Source organism: Capra hircus, chromosome 14, assembly GCF_001704415.2.
Source record: "Capra hircus breed San Clemente chromosome 14, ASM170441v1, whole genome shotgun sequence".
In the NCBI taxonomy this organism is placed as follows: Eukaryota; Metazoa; Chordata; class Mammalia; order Artiodactyla; family Bovidae; genus Capra; species Capra hircus.
Window position 1 is genome coordinate 5,860,707 of NC_030821.1, and position 21,093 is coordinate 5,881,799.

The following is a 21,093-nucleotide window of genomic DNA, read 5'->3' on the forward strand; positions in this document are numbered from 1 at the left end:
CCTTGATGCTCAGTGTAGAACATTAAGTCTTGGAGGTGAGACTCAGTGAAAGAAAGATGCTACTGCTTTGAACTCCTGTTTGTCTATTTTCATTTACTATTATGTTTTCTAAGATCCATTCATGTTGTTGCCTACAGCTATAGTTCATTCATTCTCACTACTGTATAATGTTCCATTGTGTATTAGCCTAATTCTTTTAACCATTTTTCTGCCAGTGAACATTTGAGCGTATTGGTGATGGCTTTTATTATGAAGAATGCTTAAATTTGGAACAAGTATCAGTGCAAAATTTTTGTAGTATGTACCTAGAATTGTTCATTCAATTCAGTTCAGTCGCTCAGTCGTATCCAACTCTTTGCGACCCCATGAATCACAGCACTCCAGGCCTCCCTGTCTATCACCAGCTCCCGGAGTTCATTCAAACTCAGGTCCATCAAGTCAGTGATGCCATCCAGCCATCTCATCCTCTGTCGTCCCCTCTTCCTCCTGCCCCCAATCCCTCCCAGCATCAGAGTCTTTTCCATTGAGTCAACACTTTCTGTGAGGTGGCCAAAGTACTGGAGTTTCAGCTTTAGCATCATTCCTTCCAAAGAACACCCAGGGCTGATCTCCTTCAGAATCGACTGGTTGGATCTCCTTGCAGTCCAAGGGACTCTCAAGAGTCTTCTCCAACACCACACTTCAAAAGCATCAATTCTTCTGTGCTCAGCTTTCTTCATAGTCCAACTCTCACATCCATACATGACCGCAGGAAAAACCATAGCCTTGACTAGATGGACCTTTGTTGGCAAAGTAATGTCTCTGCTTTTGAATATGCTATTTAGGTTGGTCATCACTTTTCTTCCAAGGAGTAAGCATCTTTTAATTTCATGGCTGCAGTCACCATCTGCAGTGATTTTAGAGCCCCCCAAAATAAAGTCTGACACTGTTTCTACTGTTTCCCCATCTATTTCCCATGAAGTGATGGGACCAGATGCCATGATCTTCGTTTTCTGAATGTTGAGCTTTAAGCCAGCTTTTTCGCTCTACTCTTTCACTTTCATCAAGAGGCCTTTTAGTTCCTCTTCACTTTCTGCCATAAGGGTGGTGTCATCTGCATATCTGAGGTTATTGATATTTCTCCCGGCAATCTTGATTCCAGCTTGTGTTTCTTCCAGCCCAGCGTTTCTCATGATGTACTCTGCATAGAAGTTAAATAAGCAGGGTGACAATATACAGCCTTGACGTACTCCTTTTCCTATTTGCAACCAGTCTGTTGTTCCATGTCCACTTCTAACTGTTGCTTCCTGACCTGCATACATATTTCTCAAGGGGCAGGTCAGGTGGCCTGGTATTCCCATCTCTCTCAGAATTTTCCACAGTTGCTTGTGATCCACACAGTCAAAGGCTTTGACATAGTCAATAAAGCAGAAATAGATATTTTTCTGGAACACTCTTGCTTTTTCCATGATCCAGTGGATGTTGGCAATTTGATCTCTGGTTCTTCTGCCCTTTCTGAAACCAGCTTGAACATCTGGAAGTTCACGGTTCATGTATTGCTGAAGCCTGGCTTGGAGAATTGTGAGCATTACTTTACAAGCGTGTGAGATGAGTGCAACTGTGTGGTAGTTTGAGCATTCTTTTGCATTGCCTTTCTTTGGGATAGGAATGAAAACTGACCTTTTCCAGTCCTGTGGCCACTGCTGAGTTTTCCAAATTTGCTGGCATATTGAGTGCAGCACTTTCACAGCATCATCTTTCAGGATTTGAAATAGCTCAACTGGTATTCCATCACCTCCACTAGCTTTGTTTGTAGTGATGCTTTCTAAGGCCCACTTGACTTCACATTCCTGGATGTCTGGCTCTAGGTGAGTGATCATACCATCATGATTATCTTTAAGGACATGCAAATGATTGGCTTTATAAAATAAAGCCAAGTTGTTTTCCAACAAGTTTACCAAATTTAATACCTACCAGCAGTTTAAGGTTTGCCAGTTTAAACAACTAGTAGCAGTGTGTAAAGAGTCACCACTGCCCCACCTTTTTTTCTTTCCATTATTTAGGTCAAAATTCCTAGTCTTTACCATTCTTGTGAGTTTGAAAATAGCATCTCTTGTGGTCTTAACTAGTATTTCTCTGATGAATAATTGAGATTCTGTGTTTCTTAAAAATACATCTTGGCCAGACAAGTTTCCATGTCTATAAAATTTCTATTCAGTTTGTTTTCTTTTCCCCACATTTGCTTACTGTTTTATTTATTTTTTTTTAACTTTTTGGTCAAGGTTCTTACATAGTTTAATTACTAATGCTTATTCAGTTTTACATTTTGGAAATATCTCCCAGTTTGTGGCTTGTCTTTTAGCAGTTTGTTTTTAATGATGTTTTATGCTAAATAGAAGTTCTCAGTTTCTACACAGTGAAAATATTCATTCTTTTCTTCTTTGGTTAGTATGCTTTAGAAATCTTTCTTTTTGGGAGAACTCAAAACAATAGTGTAATTTCTTTTAAAACTTTGTCTTTCATATTAATATCACTAGTCTGTCTTCAATTGATTTTGTATACAATGTGAGGTAGGAATCCAGTCTAATTCTTCCAATATAGATACTATCTGGACCATTTAATTGTCCCTCCTTTCTCACAGTTCTGCATTGCTACATCTGTTGTATTAGTATGTCCTTAGATATGTAGGTCTTTTGGGAAACTTTATTTTCTACTTTTTATTTTGTGTTGAAGGACAGCAAATTAACAATGTTGGGATAGTTTCAGGTGGAGGCAGTGGGACTCAGCCACACATATACATGTATCCATTCTCTTGAGGGCCTCTTTATGTTGTTTCACTTTATTTGTTGTTGTTTTTATTCAGTCACTAAGTTGTGTCCGACTCTTTGCAACCCCATGGACTGCAGCACACCAAGCTTCCCTTTCCTGCACTAACTCCCGGGGTTTGCTCAAACTCATGTCCGTTGAATTAGTGGTGCTGTCCAACTGTTTTATGCTGTGACACGCACTTCTCCTCTTGCCCTCAATCTTCCTCAGCATCAGAGTCTTCTCCAGGGAGTCAGTTCTTCGCATCAGGTGGCCAAAGTATTGGAGCTTCAGCTTGCATTAGTCCGTCCAGTGAATATACAGGACTGATTTCCTTTAGGATGGACTGGCTTGATCGCCTCACCGTCCAAGGGACTCTCAAGAGTCTTTTCCAGCACCAGAGTTGAGAAGCATCAATTCCTGAGCATTCAGCCTTCTTTATGGTCCTGCTGTCATGTCTCTACGTGGTTACTGGGAAAACGATAGCTTTGACTCTGTGGGCCTTTGTCAGCAAAGTGATGTCTTTGCTTTTAATGTGCTATCTAGGTTTGTCATAGCTTTCCTTTTCTCCAGACAAGAATCTCAGAGTGGGTAGCCATTCCTTTCTCCAGGGGAGCTTCTCAACCCAGGGATCCAACCCAGGTCTCCTGCATTGCAAGCGGATTCTTTACTTCCTGAGCCACGAGGGAAGACCCTCCAAGGAGCAAGCGTTTTTTAATTTCAAGGCTGCGGTCACCATCAGCAATGATCTGGGAACCCAAGAAAATGAAATCTGTCACTGCTTCCACCTTTACCCTCTTCTGTTTGCCATGAAGTGATGGGACAGGATGCTATGATCTTAGTTTTTTGAATGTTCAGTTTTAAGTCAGCATTTTCACTCTCCTCTTTCACTTTCATCAAGGGGCCTTTAGTTCCTCTTCACTTTCTGCTGTTAGAGTGGTATCATCTTCATATCTGAGGTTGTTGATATTTCTGTCAGCAATCCTGATTCCAGTTTGTGCTTCATCCAGCCCAGCATTTCACATGATGTCCTCTGCATAGAAGTTAAATAAGCAGAGTGACAGTATATAGCCTTGACGTACCCCTTTCCCAATTTTGAACCAATCAGTTGTTTCATGTAAGGTTCTAAATGTTGCTTCCTGACCTGCATACAGGTTTCTCAGGAGACAGGTAGGATGGTCTAGTATTCCCATCTCTTGAAGAATTTTTCACAGTTTGTTGTGATTCATATAGTCAGTGAAACAGAAATAATATTTTTTGGAATTCCCTTGCTTTCTCTATTATCCTACAAATTTTGTTAATTTGATCTCTGGTTCCTCTGCCCTTTCTAAACCCAACTTGTACTTCTAGAGTTCTCAGTTCACATATTACTGAAGCCTAGTTTGAAGAATTTTGAGCATAACCTTACTAGCATGTGGAAAGAGTGCAGTTGTATAGTTTGAACATTCTTTAGCATTGCCCCTCTTTGCAATTGGAATGAAACTGACCTTTTCCAGTCCTGTGGCTACTGCTGAGTTTTCCAGATTTGCTGGCATATTGAGTGCAGCAGTTTCACAGTATATTCTTTTAGGATTTGCAATAGCTCAGCTGGAATTCCATCACCTCCACTAGCTTTGTTCGTAGTGATGCTTCCTAAGGCCCACTTGACTTCGCACTTCAGGATGCTGGCTCTCGATGAGTGACCACACCATCATGGCTATTCAGGACATTATGATCTTTTTTGTATAATTTTTGTGTGTACTCTTGCCACCTCTTCTTAATCTCTTCTGGTTTTATTAGGTCCTTACCGTTTCTTTTATTGAACCCATCTTTGCATGAAATGTTCCCTTGATATCGCCAATTTTCTTGACGAGATCTCTAGACTTTCCCATTCTATTGTTTTCCTCTACTTCTTTGCATTGTTCATCGAAGAAGGTCTTATCTTCCCTTGTTATTCTCTGAAACTTTGCATTCAGTTGGGTATATCTTTGCGTTTCTCCTTTGCTTTTCACTTTTCTTGTCTCAGCTATTTGTAAAGCCTCTTCAGACAACCATTTTGCCTTCTTGCGTTTCTTTTTCTTTGGGATGGTTGTGGTCACTGCCTCCTGTGCAGTGTCACAAACCTCCATCCATAGTTCTTCAGGCACTCCGGCTGCCTGATCTAATCCCTTGAATCTATTCATCACCTCTACCGTATACTCATAAAGGATTTTACTTAGGGCATACCTGAATGGCCCTAGTGGCTTTCCCTACTTTCTTCAATTTAAGTCTGAATTTTGTAATAAGGAATTTATGATCTGAGCCACTGTTAGCCCAGGTTTTGTTTTTGCTGACTGTATAAAATTTTTCCATCTTCAGCTGCAGAGTAGAAGATCAGGCTGATTTCAGTGCTGACCATTTGGTGGTGTCCATGTGTAGAGCTGTCTTTTGTGTTGTTGAAAGAGTGTTGGCTACGACCAGTGTGTTCTGTTGGCAAAACTCTAAGCTTGCCCATTACTCGAGGTATGTCTTGACATCCCACTTTTGCATTCCAATCCCCTATGGTGAAAAGGACATCTTTTTTGGTGTTAGTTCTAGAAGGTCTTGTAGGTCTTCATAGAACCGGTCAGCTTCAGCTTCTTGGGCGTTAGAGGTTGGGGCAGAGACTTGGATGGCTGTGATGGTGAATGGTTTGCCCCCTGCTCTTCCCCTGTAGCACATTGGACACCTTCCAGCGTGTTGGGCTCATCGTCGACACTTGTCACATCTGTATGCCTTTTCATAGTGTTCATGCGTTCCCATGGCAGGAATGCTGGAGTGGGTTGCCGTTCCCTCCTCCGGTGGCCCTCGTTTTGTCAGAAATCTCCATTATGACCCATCCGTCTCGAGTGGCCCCGCACTGTGTGGTTCGTAGCTTCATTGAATCACACAAGCTCCTTCACCACAGCCAGGCTGCGATCCATCAGGGCGCCACTGTATTCATCCTTCACCAAGTCTTGCCAGACATTTATTTGTTTTAGTATTTTCTAAGAACTGTGACTTTGTTGATATTCTCTGTTACTTTTTTTTTTTACTTCATTAGTTTCTGCTTTTTTATTACCTTTTGCTTTCTTAGGGTTTACTGATTACTGTCTTTCTAATTTAACAGATTGTCCTGTTAACTCATTTACTTTCAGCCTTCTTTTCCTAGGACAAGTCATTAAGGCTATAGATTTGCCTCAAACTGTAACATTTACTGTATTCCAAAAATGTTTGTAGTTCAGTTACATTCATTTTTAAGTGTGTTTTTGGAAGCCTGATGTGCTGCAGTCCATGGGGTCACAAAGAGTCAGACACTACTTTGCAGCTAAACAACGAAATATTTTTATTGTTTGAAATTGTATTTAGTTATTTATGTTTGGTTGAGCTGGGTCTTCATTGCTACTCGAGAGCTTTGTTCTAGTTGCAGTGAGCAGGGGTTTTGCTCTTGTTGAGACGTGGGTGCTTCTCACTGCGCTGGCTTCACTTGTTACAGAGCATGTGCCCTGGGGCAGGAGGCTTCATTACTTCTGGCTCCAGGTTTCTACAGCGCAGGCTCAGAACTTGTGCCCTGGCGTGTGGAGTCTTTCCAGACTGGGGACCTCACCTGTGTCCTCTGCATTGGCAGGTGGACTCACAAACCCCTCTTCCCGGGGAGTCCAGTTTTTAGTATTTTTTGAAAAATTTCCATTACCGTTTCTGACGACTCATGCAATATTTAGAAGTGTTATTATTTTATATTTGTATTTTAAAAATTAATCTTTCATTATTGATTTTTAACTTAACTGCATTTTTATCAGCACCCAGGAAGAAAATCATACGTATTCTCTGAAATTTAATGACAGTTACCTCCCAACGTACGTACTGTTTTTCTATATGTCCCATGTATCCTTGAGAAGAATGTTTGTTTTCTAACACTTAGGTTCTGTTCATTAAATTCTTGTTCATCATTTTGTTTTTAGGTATTTTTTGATTCACTTGATCTATAGAAAATTAGTGTGTGTTGAAATCACCCAAATCAGTGGTCAGTTTCTTCCTGTAGTTCTACAGTCTTTACAGGCTTTTCTCCTCCTGGGAGATTGTGATTTTTTTTTTCTTTTTTGCCTGGTCTGGATGGAGATTTGATTTGCTTAGAAATGTTTCAGGCTAGAGAGAAGCTAGGAGAAAGCACGGGGTGTAGAATTCTCTTTAATTTTCACTGTCAACTGGGAGAGCAGTGTACTCACGGTACTGAACTTAGAAGCTACGTTCTTCAGGTTCCTTTGGGTTCTCAGATGCAGGTTAGAGCTCTTGATCCTTTTTGTTCTGTCTCCTCTCGGACTTCTTCCATTCGTCCTTACTACTTCATCTCTTGGTTCATGCTGGTGCTCCCACTTTCGACCTTTTGGGGTGCTCACCACATCTGCCCTATTTTCATCTTTCCACGTTGATCCTTGCTGAGATGGTTGAACTGGAGTGGCATCTCCCCATCACTTGTAGGGGACTGCTGCTGTGTGTTTGAACTGAGATCAACAGAGGATTAGCACTTCACTTCACCTAAGCATTCTCTCGATGGAGTTGCCAGCATTTCGTCTGGTAGCTCATCAGGTCTGGGAGGCTTAGAAGTTGGAGAGTGACAGTCTTTTGCTTTTACTGAGTATTTCATCTTTTTTCCAGAGAGGTCTCACTCTCTCCTTCACACACCCTGATCTGACTTCTGATGGATGCGGCAAGGTCCCAGTCCAAGGTGACTTACTTCCTGTTCGCAACCATCACTGTTCTTGAAATTATTTACTTTGCCAGTTTTGGTGTCCCTTCGAGGCTGTCACTCTAGTTGGAGATCAAACCAGTCCATCCTAAAGAAAATCCGTCCTGAGTGTTCATTGGAAGGACTGATGCTGAAGCTAAAGCTCCAGTACTTTAGCCACCTGATGCAAAGAGCTGACTCATTGGAAAAGACCCTGATGCTGGGAAAGATCGAGGGCAGGAGGAGAAGGGGACGACAGAGGATGAGATGGTTGGATGGCATCACCGACTTGATGGACATGAGTTTGTGTAAGCTCCGGGAGAGGGTGAAGGACAGAGAAGCCTGGCGTGCTGCAGTCCATGGGGTCACAGAGAGTCGGACACGACTGAGCGACTGGACAGCAAGCCGATGCTGCCCTTTCTCCCATTCCTTCTGTAGCTGCTCTTCTCCTTGTCCTCTCACAACTGGGGCATCAGGCTGAGCTTTGCTGCCTCAAAGATAGAAGCTGCCTGAAAGCCAGATAAGGAGGTACCAGCAGAGGAAACATCTTCGTTAGGAGTACCCTGAGGCTTTAAATGCAGTTTGGGTCTCTGGAAGGGTCCTCTGTCGTCATACCTATAATATCTTGAGAGCAGTTGTCTTTGGTGCTCTACCACTGAACGTCCTATCTATGGAGCTTCACAGTCATTGTCCCTCTAGTGCCCGCTGCAGCTTGCCTTTTTCCACTGTTTATCCTGAAGTCATGGCCTCTGTTACAGCCTCTGCTGCCTTAGTCATGACGGCAGTCGTGGCCTCCATAGCAATCACGATGTTTGCCTTCAAAGTTCTCTTCACCTCTTCTAGGTGAATAGGCGAATCCAGGCTGTCTGTGCAGGACAGCTTCTCCGGTCCGTATCTGTTTTGTGAAAATTGTGATTTCTTTTTCAGTGAAAAGAACCACCATCCTTGTCCCTGTCCTGTCCTTGATTAGCAGGGCTCCCTGGAATTCTGCTGTCTAGAGATTCTTTACTGAGGCTCTAGGCTGAACAGGAACTCCAGGTTCTCAAACTGAGCATAATGAAAACCTTTCCACCTTCCTGCATTACTGGGTTCTCACGGTAAATGCTCAGTGCTGATAACTCTAAAGAACTCCTGAATGGAGACTTCTGCTTCTTACAAGTTGGGCTCCCTAGAAAGACAACGTAGGGTGGCAGATGGGGAAGTGGCCCTGTTCCCAGCAGCCTGTGGAGCAGTGGGCAGGATGGAAGTCAGTCTCAGGTGCTGTGACGTGCTATCATCGTAACTGTGTCAAATGGTTGAAACAGCCTCAGTCGTCTGTTTTGGGGTCATAGATGGTGCTTCTACCATGCTATTACCATTCCTCAACCCCGAAGTCTGTCAGGGACTTGCCATTCTTTTTGGCTGAGATCACTTTGTTGGGCTGGGAGAAGGAACCAAAGCTAAGCTTTTTTTTTTTTTTTTTAAAGCATGCAAATTTGGAGTTCTCTGTCTGCTTACTTAGATTGACTCTTGTATCATTTTCTTTGTTTTCCCTGATAACGCTCTTTTTCTGCTACTATGACTAAGCCCAGCTTTCCTTTTGTTCGTATTTATGTCCTTTTCCATAGTTTTGCTTCCATGCTTGTCAGCATCTTTATTTTGTAGGCGTCTCTCATCTTACTCTTGTATTTGTTGTTACTGTGATTATTTCTATATTTGCACTCTCTTACTTTATGCTTTCTGATAATGCTGGTTGTTTATGATTTTTTTTTTTCCTTTCCTTTTCTAGCCGTTTTTTTGGGAATTGAATTTTTTTTTAAATTGTATTCTCTTCTACTCTACTGGTTTGGAAATTACACTCCTTATTTCTGTTCTTCTTTGGTTACCCTTGAAATCCTGCTGGGAATGCTATGTAGTCCAAAGTTAAGCCAGAGCACAGGCCCTCTGCCGGACAATGGAGAGAGTTGACCTCGTCAGCCCCTGTCTTCTTGCTCCCTGCCCAGCCCCTCCACTTGGTGCCTCTCTCCTTGGTTCTGTATTTTAATGGTTTATTCTGGTTTTATTTACATACCATAATAAGATGTCACTGTTGTTATTTTATTGGCAGTGTTTATCTAGATTTACTTGTATGCTGACCAGTTTCTTTACTCATCTTTCCCTTCCTGCATCTCAGAGCATCCTCCTGTGTAATTTTATTCTGTTTTGGAAACGTGTCTTTCAGATTTTGTCGAAGTAAAGGCCTGCTGTTGGTAAACTCTGGCACAGGCTTGATACCTTCTGTGTTCCAAAGAGAGTTATGGTGCTTAAATCCATTTTCTCAGTTTCCGCAGATAGACGCTTTCTCCGTGTTTCTGTCGCTACTTGCTGAGAATCCTGCTGTCACCTGACTCTCTTCTGAGTGTCATCACTCTTCTCTCTGGCTGCTTTTAGCTTGCACTGTGTTTTGGTGCTGTGCAGCATGACTGCTGCGTGTCCCTGGGTGTCCAAACGTGAATGTCTTCATGCCCTGTGTTTCGGTGCTATGCAGCGTGACTGCTGTGTGTCTCTGTGTGTTCAAACGTGAGTGTCTTCATGTTTACCCCAACTATTTCATGCAGTGTTTCTTAGAATTGTGAACAAGTGTATTTCACGGTTCTAGAAAACTAAGTCATTTTCTCTGCTAGTACGATCTCCTCTTTCTTCATTTTCTGAAATTATGAGCAGAAATATATGTCAGGTCACATTTTATCTTTTCATGTCTTTTAGTTTCTGTTTGATTTTTCAAGCTATTTATCTCAGCATTACTTCTAAATGAATTTTTAAAGTTTATATTCAAGTTTGGTGATTCTCTCTTAAGTGCTATCTAATCTGAATAAACTATAGGCTCTAATTAATAATAATATATTGATATGGGACAAATATAGCATCCTAATATAAGAAATCAATAGTAGATGACACTGGGTATAGGATATATGAGAATGCTATTTTCTTTACAACTTTTCTGTAAATCTGAAACTATTCTAAAATGAAGAGTTTAAGCAAATTCGAAATGGTTCTTTTTCAGATATGCAGTGCCATTTTCATGGTCTCTTTGTTTGACCAACGTGCCTTTTATTGCTAAAACTAACTTTTAAAAATTTATGTTTAATAATTTTTATTATTTTTTATGTTTGGTCAGTTCAGTTCAGTCACTTAGTCATGTCCGACTCTTTGCGACCCCATGAGTTGCAGCACGCCAGGCCTCCCTGTCCATCACCAACTCCTGGAATTCACTCAGATTCATGCCCATCGAATCAGTGATGCCATCCAGCCATCTCATCCTCGGTCATCCCCTTCTCCTCCTGTCCCCAATCTCTCCCAGCATCAGAGTCTTTTCCAGTGAGTCAACTCTTCGCATGAAGTGGCCAAAGTACTAGAGTTTCAGCTTTAGCATCATCCTTCCAAAGAAATCCCAGGGCTGATCTCCTTCAGAATCGACTGATTGGATCTCCTTGCAGTCCAAGGGACTCTCAAGAGTCTTCTCCAACACCACACTTCAAAAGCATCAATTCTTCGGCGCTCAGCCTTCTTCACAGTCCAACTCTCACATCCATACATGACTACTGGAAAAACCCTAGCCTTGACTAGACGGACCTTAGTCAGCAAAGTAATGTCTCTGCTTTTGAATATGCTATCTAGGTTGGTCATAACTTTTCTTCCAAGGAGTAAGCGTCTTTTAATTTCATGGCTACAATCACCATCTGCAGTGATTTTAGAGCCCCCCAAAATAAAGTCTGACACTGTTTCCACTGTTTCCCCATCTATTTTCCATGAAGTGATGGGACCGGATGCCATGATCTTCGTTTTCTGAATGTTGAGCTTTAAGCCAACTTTTTCACTCTCCTCTTTCACTTTCATCAAGAGGCTTTTGAGTTCCTCTTCACTTTCTGCCATAAGGGTGGTGTCATCTGCATATCTGAGGTTATTGATATTTCTCCTGGCAATCTTGATTCCAGCTTGTGTTTCTTCCAGTCCAGTGTTTCTCATGATGTACTTTGCATATAAGTTAAATTATGCTTAATAATCATAATAATAAAGTCCATGAGGGTAAGAAACATATTTATATTACTTTTTCAATCTTGCCCTTAATGTTCATCTTTATCTTAGTAGGTTAAAGGTGAATAGAAGTTTAGCCTTAAAATAGTTGCCATTCAGGTTAAAGCTGAAGTAGCTCAGCTTTGTGTTTATTTAAAAAGTAAAAATAGGGTGGGGCAGTGAAATAGAACTTGGAAAAATTATCTATAGAAAGAAACATGCAAGATTTACTGGGGACAAGGTGTTAATTGTATTGAAAATTATAATCTCTAGTCTAATATATGAATAAATTAACTTTTTTGTAGATTTAAGCTGAATTTTGGGACATGGCCACTGCTTCGCCAAGGTCTGATACTAGTAATAACCACAGTGGAAGGTTGCAGTTACAGGTAACTGGTAAGTTGTTTTCACAGTAATTTAAACTAATAGTTCTCTGATGAAACTTTCTTTTTAATACCTAATATAGCAGACTTATTTCATAAGTATCTTTTCTTTTAGATTTATGCCATGGTGTATTTGTTGCAATAGGCCTCAAAGATAGAAACTCTATGAAAATATTTATTCCGTGAGTATTTACTGAACCTGTACTGGATGCAGAGGAGCTCTATTCGTTTTGGTGGTGGAAGAATTTGGGTATTAGAATAAGCCCCATTGAAATGAACTGGTGCTTAAAAGATTATTAGAATGGAGAAAGATGCTAAAAGCCCTTTTCCATGCGTTTAAGCCATTCATTCAGTCATGGGCAAATAGTTGTTAAGTGGAATTCCATATATGAAAACACAAGGCCCTAGTACTCCAGGGACTTACTGTAAAATGTCAAGCAGGTCTGTTTCGCATGGACAGTCACCATGCAGAGTGACTGTTAACTGGATGCAGTGAGAACTTAGAGGAAAGTGTCACAGCTCTGCTTGGCCCTGGAGAGGGCCTGTAGGTCTGTGAAAGCAGGGTGAGAGAAGGAGTCACAGAGGGTGACACTTCAGCTCTTGTAGGAAGGATTAGAGTTCACTGCAGATTGGCAGCCAAAAGTATGGGAGGGAGAAGGAACAGCATATGTACAAGCATGGAAGAGCCTTGGTTCAGATCATTTACTCTAGCTAACTGGAGTAATGATTCAAAGAATAGTCCTTAAACCAGAAATTTTACTTGTATAAATTTATCTTTCAGGTATTTATATTATTCATATATGCATATAAATAATGTCCACATATAATGTATGTAGATAGTTTATATATAAATATCTGCAAGATAAATTAGTAGGAGTAACAGAAAAATAATCTTTAATACCAAAAGATTGGCAGAATTCTAGATAAACAATGAATTACATGTTTCATTGAATGAATGAGATGAATATGTGTACCAGTAAGAGCCAAGTTCTAAGATAATATTTTTAAGTGAAAGAGCAAAGTGTGAAATAGTGCATATAGCCATATGGATATGAAAAAGGAGGGATGTTTGTATGTGGCTCTGTGCTTAGAACATTAGAAATAATATTTACCTTAGGAGGGGCAGGTTGTGTTTCGGATAAGAAGGAGATATACTGTAATTCCCATGGTACTCATAACTATCAGGTCAACTGTTAATAGGAGTTTTCAGTGAACAGAGCTAGAAGATGTTTATTGTCTTAGAAAGCAAAAAGCAAATCCCGAGTTCATGCTGATAAGGCTAATTCTAAAGAATAGCTGTAGTCTGTAAACAACTATTTTCCAATAAAAGAAGAAAAAAGTTATTTTTACTTCTTTTTACTTTATATTTCTGTTTTCTCTTAACTTCAGAATTTTAATTCTAAATAATATCAGCACAGGTATATCTGTTTTATCCTAACACACACACACAGAAGTCTTACAGTGTTAAAGTTACTGAAAATAACAGGCCCTCTCATTGCAGTTTTAAGATTTCCCTGTGAGCGTCCCTCCTTCGTATGTATAGTCAGAATTTTTTTTACATTTGGTTATGCCACCAACTGGGTTAGTCAGATTCATTGCTTTCAGTTATTTATTTTTTATTTAATTTTATTTTATCACCATATAAGGCATTTATACAGTTCTAGAGTCAAAATTGGAGAAGGCAATGGCACCCCACTCCAGTACTCTTTCCTGGAAAACCCCATGGACAGAGGAGCCTGGTAGGCTGCAGTCCATGGGGTCGTTAAGAGTCTGACACGACTGAGCGACTTCACTTTCACTTTTCACTTTCATGCATTGGAGAAGGAAATGGCAACCCACTCCAGTGTTTTTGCCTGGAGAATCCCAGGGACAAGGGAGCCTGGTGGGCTGCCATCTATGGGGTCGCACAGAGTCGGACACGACTGAAGTGACTTAGCAGTAGCAGAGTCAAAATTGTTAATTCAGAATGATATTTGGATAAGTCTGGGTACTCTGTCCATTCCTTCCCCTTCTTTCCCTTCCACCTTTGGAAACATTTTTATTAGTGTTGTTTTATCCATCTATTGCTTCTTTTTGAAAATATAAGCAGGTATACACATTATATGCATGCATATCTCTCCTTTCAATCTTCCTACTTCTTAGCATCTAGCTCCTGCACCTTGCTTTTCTTCATTTAACAGTTATATCCTAGGGTATTGTCCATAGCAGAGTATTCCATACACCTTTTTATCGCTGCCCAGTACTCTGTTGACTGGATGTACCAGAGTTAATTCAGCTAGTGCCCTATTGATGGACACTGAGTTCCATTTTTTGATATTGCAAATAGTGCTACAATAAAGGGCTTCATGTGTCATTAGGATAGAATTCTAGAATGAGATTGCTTGATCAAATAGTAAGCATGTGTGATATTATCAATCACAGTTGACCCCTGAACCACAGAGATTATGGTACCGAGTCCTGTGCATTTGAAAAATCTATGCATAACTTTACAATCAGCCCTCAATATCCATGGTTCCATATCCATGGATACAGCCAGCTCCTGATGGTATAGTACTGTAGTATGTCCTTATCTTAAAAAAATCTGTGTAGAAGTGTATCCACACGATTCAAACCACTGTTGTTCAGAGGTCAACTGTTGTGAAGTTCCTTTCCATAGGATCTGTACTATTTCTGTGTTCCCACCAGGTGTCTATGAGAGTGCCTGTTTTCCTATAGCCTCATCAAGATACACTATCAGGCATGATGACACTTAGGTAAGAAGTAATATCTGAAGTGTCATTTTATATATCATTTGTTTCATGAGTGAGGTTGAGGCATATTTCAGGGATATTTGTATTTAGTTTTCTGTGAACTGTGAACTTACATATTTTCAAGCACTTCCCTGATGATTCTGATGTGTATTCCATCTAAGTGTAATTCCTGATACTTATGCTTTTGCTCTGCTAAGCTTAGAGCTGTATCCTTGGTTTTCAGTGTTAACTCGTGCAGCACCTGTGGCCACCATATCTGAGATGTAATTTTCTTCCTGGTCTTTATCTACTGTATGAGTACTTAACTGAAGTAACAAAGACCTGGTCTAGCTGATTTGGGCCAGAAGGGACCTTAGAGAAAAGTTATCAGGTAGCTAATAAATAGAATCACTCGAAAGCCTAGAGACCCAATTGGAAAATAGATATGGACCAAAGAAGTGTAAGTAGCCAAAATAGTGCCTCCACAGTATTTATCATTTTGAGTATCAGTTAATACAGTTAAGCCTTTGATTGTGTGGATCACAACAAACTGTGGAAAATTCTGAAAGAGTTGGGAATACCAGACTGCCTCATCTACCTTCTGAGAAATCTGTATGCTGGTCAAGAAGCAACAGTTAGAACCAGACATGGAACAACAGACTGTTTGCAAATCGGGAAAGGAGTACGTCAAGGCTGTATATTGTCACCATGCTTATTTAACTTATTTGCAGAGTACATCATGTGAAATGCTGGGCTGGATGAAGTCCAAGCTGGAATCAAGATTGCCAGGAGAAATATCAGTAACCTCAGATGTGCAGATGACACCACCCTTATGGCAGAAAGCAAAGAAGAACTAAAGAGCCTCTTGATGAAGGTGGAAGAGGAGAGTGAAAAAGCTGCCTTAAAGCTCAGGATTCAGAAAACTAAAATCATGGCATCTGGTTTCATCACTTCATCTCAAATAGACAGGGAGACCATAGAAACAGTGAGAGACTTTATTTTCTTGGGCTCCAAAATCACTGGAGATGGTGACTGCAGCCATGAAATTAAAAGACACTTGCTCCTTGGAAGAGAAACTATGACAAACCTAGACAGTGTATTAAAAAGCAGAGACATAACTTTGCTGACAAAAGTCCATTTAGTCAAAGCTGTGGTTTTTCTAGTAGTCATGTATGGATGTGAGAGTTGGACCATAAAGAGAGCTGAGCACCGAAGAACTGATGCTTTTGAACTGTGGTGTTGGAGAAGACTCTTGAGAGTCCCTTGGACTACAAGATGAAAGCAGTCAATCCTAAAGGAAATCAGTCCTGAATATTCATTGGAAGGACTAATGCTGAAGCTCCAATCCTTTGACCACCTGATGTGAAGAACTGACTCATTAGAAAAGACCATAATGTTGGGAAAGATTGAAGGTGGGAGAGAAGGGGATGACAGAGGAGAGATAGTTGGATGACATCACCAACTCAGTGGACATGAGTTTGAGTAAGCTCTGGGAGTTGATGATGGACAGGGAAGCCTGGCATGCTGCAGTCCCTGGGGTTGCAAAGAGTTGGACAAGACTGAGCTGCTGAACTGAACTGAACTAAGCAACTGAACATACACACACAAGTTGTTTATCCATGCATCTACTACATCTTGGTTACTTAGACATTTTGACAGTTGTATAAATAAAGCTGTGATAAATATCCACTTGAAGGCTTTGTGTGGACATAAGTTTTCAGCTCTTTTCAGTAAATACCAAAGAGTGCAATTACTGGATCACATGGTAAGCCTATGTTTAGATTGTAAGAAACCATAAAACTGTCTTCCAAAGTGGTTGGACCATTTTGCATTTCCACCAGCCATGAATGAGAGTTTCTGTGGCTCCATATTCCCCCAGCATTTGTTGTGGTTGGTGTCCCGAATTTTGGCCAGTCTATTAGGTATGTGAGCTTCACTGGTGGCTCAGTGGTAAAGAACCCACCTGTCAATGCAGGAGACGTGGGTTCGATCCCTGGGTTGGGAAGATCCCGTGGAACAGGAAATGGCAACCTGCTCCAATGTATCTTGCCTGAGAAATCCTGTGGACAGGAGGAGCCTGATGGGCTGCAGTTAGTGGGGTGGCAAAAGAGTGGGACACGACTTAGCAATTGAACAACAGTAGGTGTGTAGTGATATCTTACTGTTCTTTTAATTTATGCTTCCCTGATGACATGTGTTGTTGAGCTTTTCAGATGCTTACTTGTTATCCATGTATCTTTGGTGAGGTGTCTGTTAAGGTCCTTGGTCCATTGGGTTGTTTGTTTTGTTATTGTTGACTCTGAAGAGTTTGTTGTGTATTTTAGACAATAGTTCTTCATCAGATATGTCTTTTGCAGGTATTTTCTCCCTGTCTGTGGCTTGCTGTGGAAAACTCAGCAGTGGCCATAGGACTGGAAAAGGTCAGTTTTTATTCCAATCCCAAAGAAAGGCAATGCCAAAGAATGCTCAAACTACCGCACAATTGCACTCATCTCACATGCTAGTAAAGTAATGCTCAAGATTCTCCAAGCCAGGCTTCAGCAATACGTGAACCGTGAACTCCCTGATGTTCAAGCTGGTTTTAGAAAGGGCAGAAGAACCAGAGATCAAATTGCCAACATCTGCTGGATCATGCAAAAAGCAAGAGAGTTCCAGAAAAACATCTACTTCTGCTTTATTGACTATGCCAAAGCCTTTGACTGTGTGGATCACAAGAAACTGTGGAAAATTTTGAAAGAGATGGGAATACCAGACCACCTGACCTGCCTCTTGAGAAATCTGTATGCAGGTCAGGAACCAACACTTAGAACTGGACATGGAACAACAGACTTGTTCCAAATAGGAAAAGGAGTACGTCAAGGCTGTATATTGTCACCCTGCTTATTTAACTTCTATGCAGAGTTAATGAGAAACGCTGGGCTGGAAGCACAAGCTGGAATCAAGACTGCCAGGAGAAATATCAATAACCTCAGATGCGCAGATGACACCACCCTTATGGCAGAAAGTGAAGAGGAGCTAAAAAGCCTCTTGATGAAAGTAAAAGAAGGGAGTGAAAAAGTTGGCTTAAAGCTCAACATTCAGAAAACGAAGATCGTGCCATCCGGTCCCATCACTTCATGGGAAATATATGGGGAAACAGTGGAAACAGTGTCAGACTATATTTTTTGGGGCTCCAAAATCACTGCAGATGGTGATTGCAGCCATGAAATTAAGACGCTTACTCCTTGGAAGAAAAGTTATGACCAACCTAGATAGCATATTCAAAAGCAGAGACATTACTTTGCCAACTAAGGTCCATCTAGTCAAGGTTATGGTTTTTCCTGTGGTCATGTATGGATGTGAGAGTTGGACTGTGAAGAAGGCTGAGCGCCGAAGAATTGATGCTTTTGAAGTGTGGTGTTGGAGAAGACTCTTGAGAGTCCCTTGGACTGCAAGGAGATCCAATCAGTCCATTCTGAAGGAGATCAGCCCTGGGATTTCTTTGGAAGGAATGATGCTAAAGCTAAAGCTCCAGTACTTTGGCCACCTCATGCGAAGAGTTGACTCATTGGAAAAGACTCTGATGCTGGGAGGGATTGGGGGCAGAGGAGAAGGGGAGGACAGAGGATGAGATGGCTGGATGGCATCACGTGAGTCTGAGATGGACAGGGAGCCCTGGCGTGCTGCGATTCATGGGGTCGCAAAGAGTTGGACACGACTGAGCGACTGAACTGAACTATGACTTGCCTTTTCATTCTCTTGACTGTCATTCACAGTGCAGTTTTGAATTTTAATTAAGTGCTAGTTGTACGTTATATCTTTCAAGGATCATACCTTTGGTGTCATAACTAAAAAGACATCTATCACCATACGTAAAGTCACCTAAAGTTTTTCCTGTGTTATCTTCTATGAGTTTTATGTTTTGCCTTTAAGTCTGTAATATATTTTCAGTTAATTTCTATTAAGGATATAAGATCTCTGTTTACATTTATTTATTTGCATGTGGATGTCCAGTTGTTTGTGCACCATTTGTTGAAAAGATGTCTTATGCTGTTAACACCATCCAATACTGCCTTTCCCTTCTTCCAGTACACAGATAAGTCCAGCGTATACTGAGGATTCATTTGGAGTGAATAACTTTGGTTGGGGGATGTTTAGGGGGAGATCTATTCCTTCTGTATCACGTTAGTGATACAGAGTTTAGAGCAGTTTGAAACAGAGAAGGATGAAAATGAGTTTTGCCATCACCCTAATAATAACACTTCAGACGTAACATTAAACACTTCCTGGTATATAAGTATAGTGCTGCCTTTGAATCTCTGTCTGTTCTTCAGTTGTGAACTGAGGACTGCTGTATTTCAGATAGTCTACTTCTGCTATGGCTTTTTTCACATCTTATTTCTGTGACTACTTGTTTACACTACTGTTCCTCACCGTAGAGTGTAAGCTTGCATCAGCATGTTTATGTTCACAGTTTAACATGTGATACACGTATAACATGCAGATGGCTTTCCCTTCTTATCTCAGACTCACAGTGTTCATAGGTGATTGACTATAGAAATGATCTTGATAAGTTCTTATTACTACTTGGTAGTCATTACTTTGCTCTGAAATTATGTATTCCCCATTTGAATTAGTAGTTTTAAAAGTTATTTAAAAATCAGATGTTTAGCCTAAATTAAACAAGTCTTCCTCCAAGTCAGATAAATTCACTTTCAAATTCACTTTCTGTAAAGAGGTATGATTAACTTCTGTAGTGACATTTTGAGTTCAGAATTTTTCTTTGAAAAGGCAGATAACCTCCTTTTTTTGAAACCAACTTCCTAGGAAAAGCATTTTTTTAAAAATTGGCAGTGTTTGTGTAATTTCAGATGGGTAAGTTATGAATACTACCTCACAGAGAGGTTAATAGATACATTGAATCTGAAGACACTTACCTTTCTCTTAATGCTGGAGGCAGCTTAGAATTAGCAAAGATGTGGAGAAATCAGAACTCTTATACACTGCAGCTGGGTATTTAAAATGGTACAGCCACTGTGGAAAATAGTCTAGCCATTATTCAACAGAATTACCGTGTGTGTGTGCATGCTAAGTCGCTTCAGTCATGTCTGACTCTGTGCAGGCCTATGGATTGTAGCCCGCCAGGCTCCTCTGGCCATGGGATTCTCCAGCAAGAATACTGGAGTGGGTTGCCCTTCTCCAGGGGATCTTCCTCCCTCAGGGATCAAACATGTGTCTTTTAGTCTGCTGCATTGCCAGGCAGGTTCTTCATCACTAAAGCCACCTGAGAAGCCCCAGCCATTCCACTCCTAGGTAAGAGAAATGAAAACAGACGTCTACACAAAGCCTTCTAAGTGAATGTTTATAGCCAAAAAGTGAAAACAACCCAAATGTCTATCAGCTGCTGAATGTATAAATAAAAAGTGGTATGCCTATACAGTGAGACATTATGTGTAAATAAAATCAATGAAAATACTCATGTATGCTACAACCTGGATGAAGTTAGAAAGAATGCTAAGTGAAAGAAGCCAGTCACAAAAGACCATGTTATGTGAATCTAAATCCACTATTTGAAATGTTTAGAACAGGCAAATCTATAGAGACAGAGAGTAGATGAGTCGTTGCCTAGGGCTGGTGGGGAGGAGGAGGTGGGATGGAATAGAAGGGTGACTGCTTAATGGTATGAGGTTTCTTTTTGGGGTAATAAATATATTTTAAATTGCTTGTGATGATGGTTGCACAACTCCTGTGACTATGATGAAAACTATTGTGCGGTTTAAATGGATGAATTATATGCTATGTGAATATATTTCAGTAAAACTACTTAAAGCCAAATGTTCTCGGGCGTTGACAGTAGCCCTTTTGTATTGTTTCTTCATCTTGCCAGCAAAAAGAGTCTGAGTTGCTCAAGAAGCACGATTCCATTCGTATTGATTTATACTATTTTGTGTGCTAAGTCGCTTCAATCCTGTCTGACTCCTTGTGACCCCATGGGCTGTAGCCCGCCAGGCTGCTCTGTCCGTGGAATTCTCCAGGCAGGAATACTGAAGTGGGTTGCCATGCCCTTCTCCAGGGGATCTTCCCAACCCAGGGATCGAACTCAAGTCTCCTGCATTGGCAGGCAGATTCTTTACCACTAGCGCCACTTTGGAAGTCCCTAGAGTCGGACACAACTGAAGCGACTTAGCACACCCACACTTTGTGGCTAAATATATTCACTAGTGGTTATTGTGTTTCTTGTTAGTTTCTAGTGCCAAACTAAAAAGAAAAAAGAACTGGTTTGGAACAGCAATATATACAGAAGTAGCTGCAGATGGAGAAAGTAAGAAAACAGCAAAATCCAGTAGTTCTTCTAATCCAAAATGGGACGAACAGCTAACTGTGTAAGTATCTGGTGTAAAGAATGCAAAAGTTTCAATAGAGTGTCGTTTGGGGAATGTTTTTCTGGTGGTGGGAATGTTTTTTTGGTGATTTGCTGTTGTTA

At 40.8% G+C, this 21,093-nt stretch overlaps 1 protein-coding gene across 4 annotated transcripts in view; it reads left to right on the forward strand.

Moving 5' to 3' along the window:
- WWP1 (WW domain containing E3 ubiquitin protein ligase 1) overlaps positions 1-21,093 on the forward strand; it is a 150,875-nt gene that overhangs the window by 29,797 nt on the left and 99,985 nt on the right. For all 4 annotated transcript variants that reach the window (XR_001919118.1, XM_018058181.1, XM_018058180.1 and 1 more), the window contains exons 3-4: positions 11,824-11,914; positions 20,854-20,992. Coding sequence is in view for 3 of the 4 variants with exons in the window: in XM_018058181.1 (XP_017913670.1) it covers positions 11,845-11,914; positions 20,854-20,992 (209 nt within the window). In the remaining variant the exon portion in view is untranslated. The remainder of the gene's footprint in view (positions 1-11,823; positions 11,915-20,853; positions 20,993-21,093) is intronic.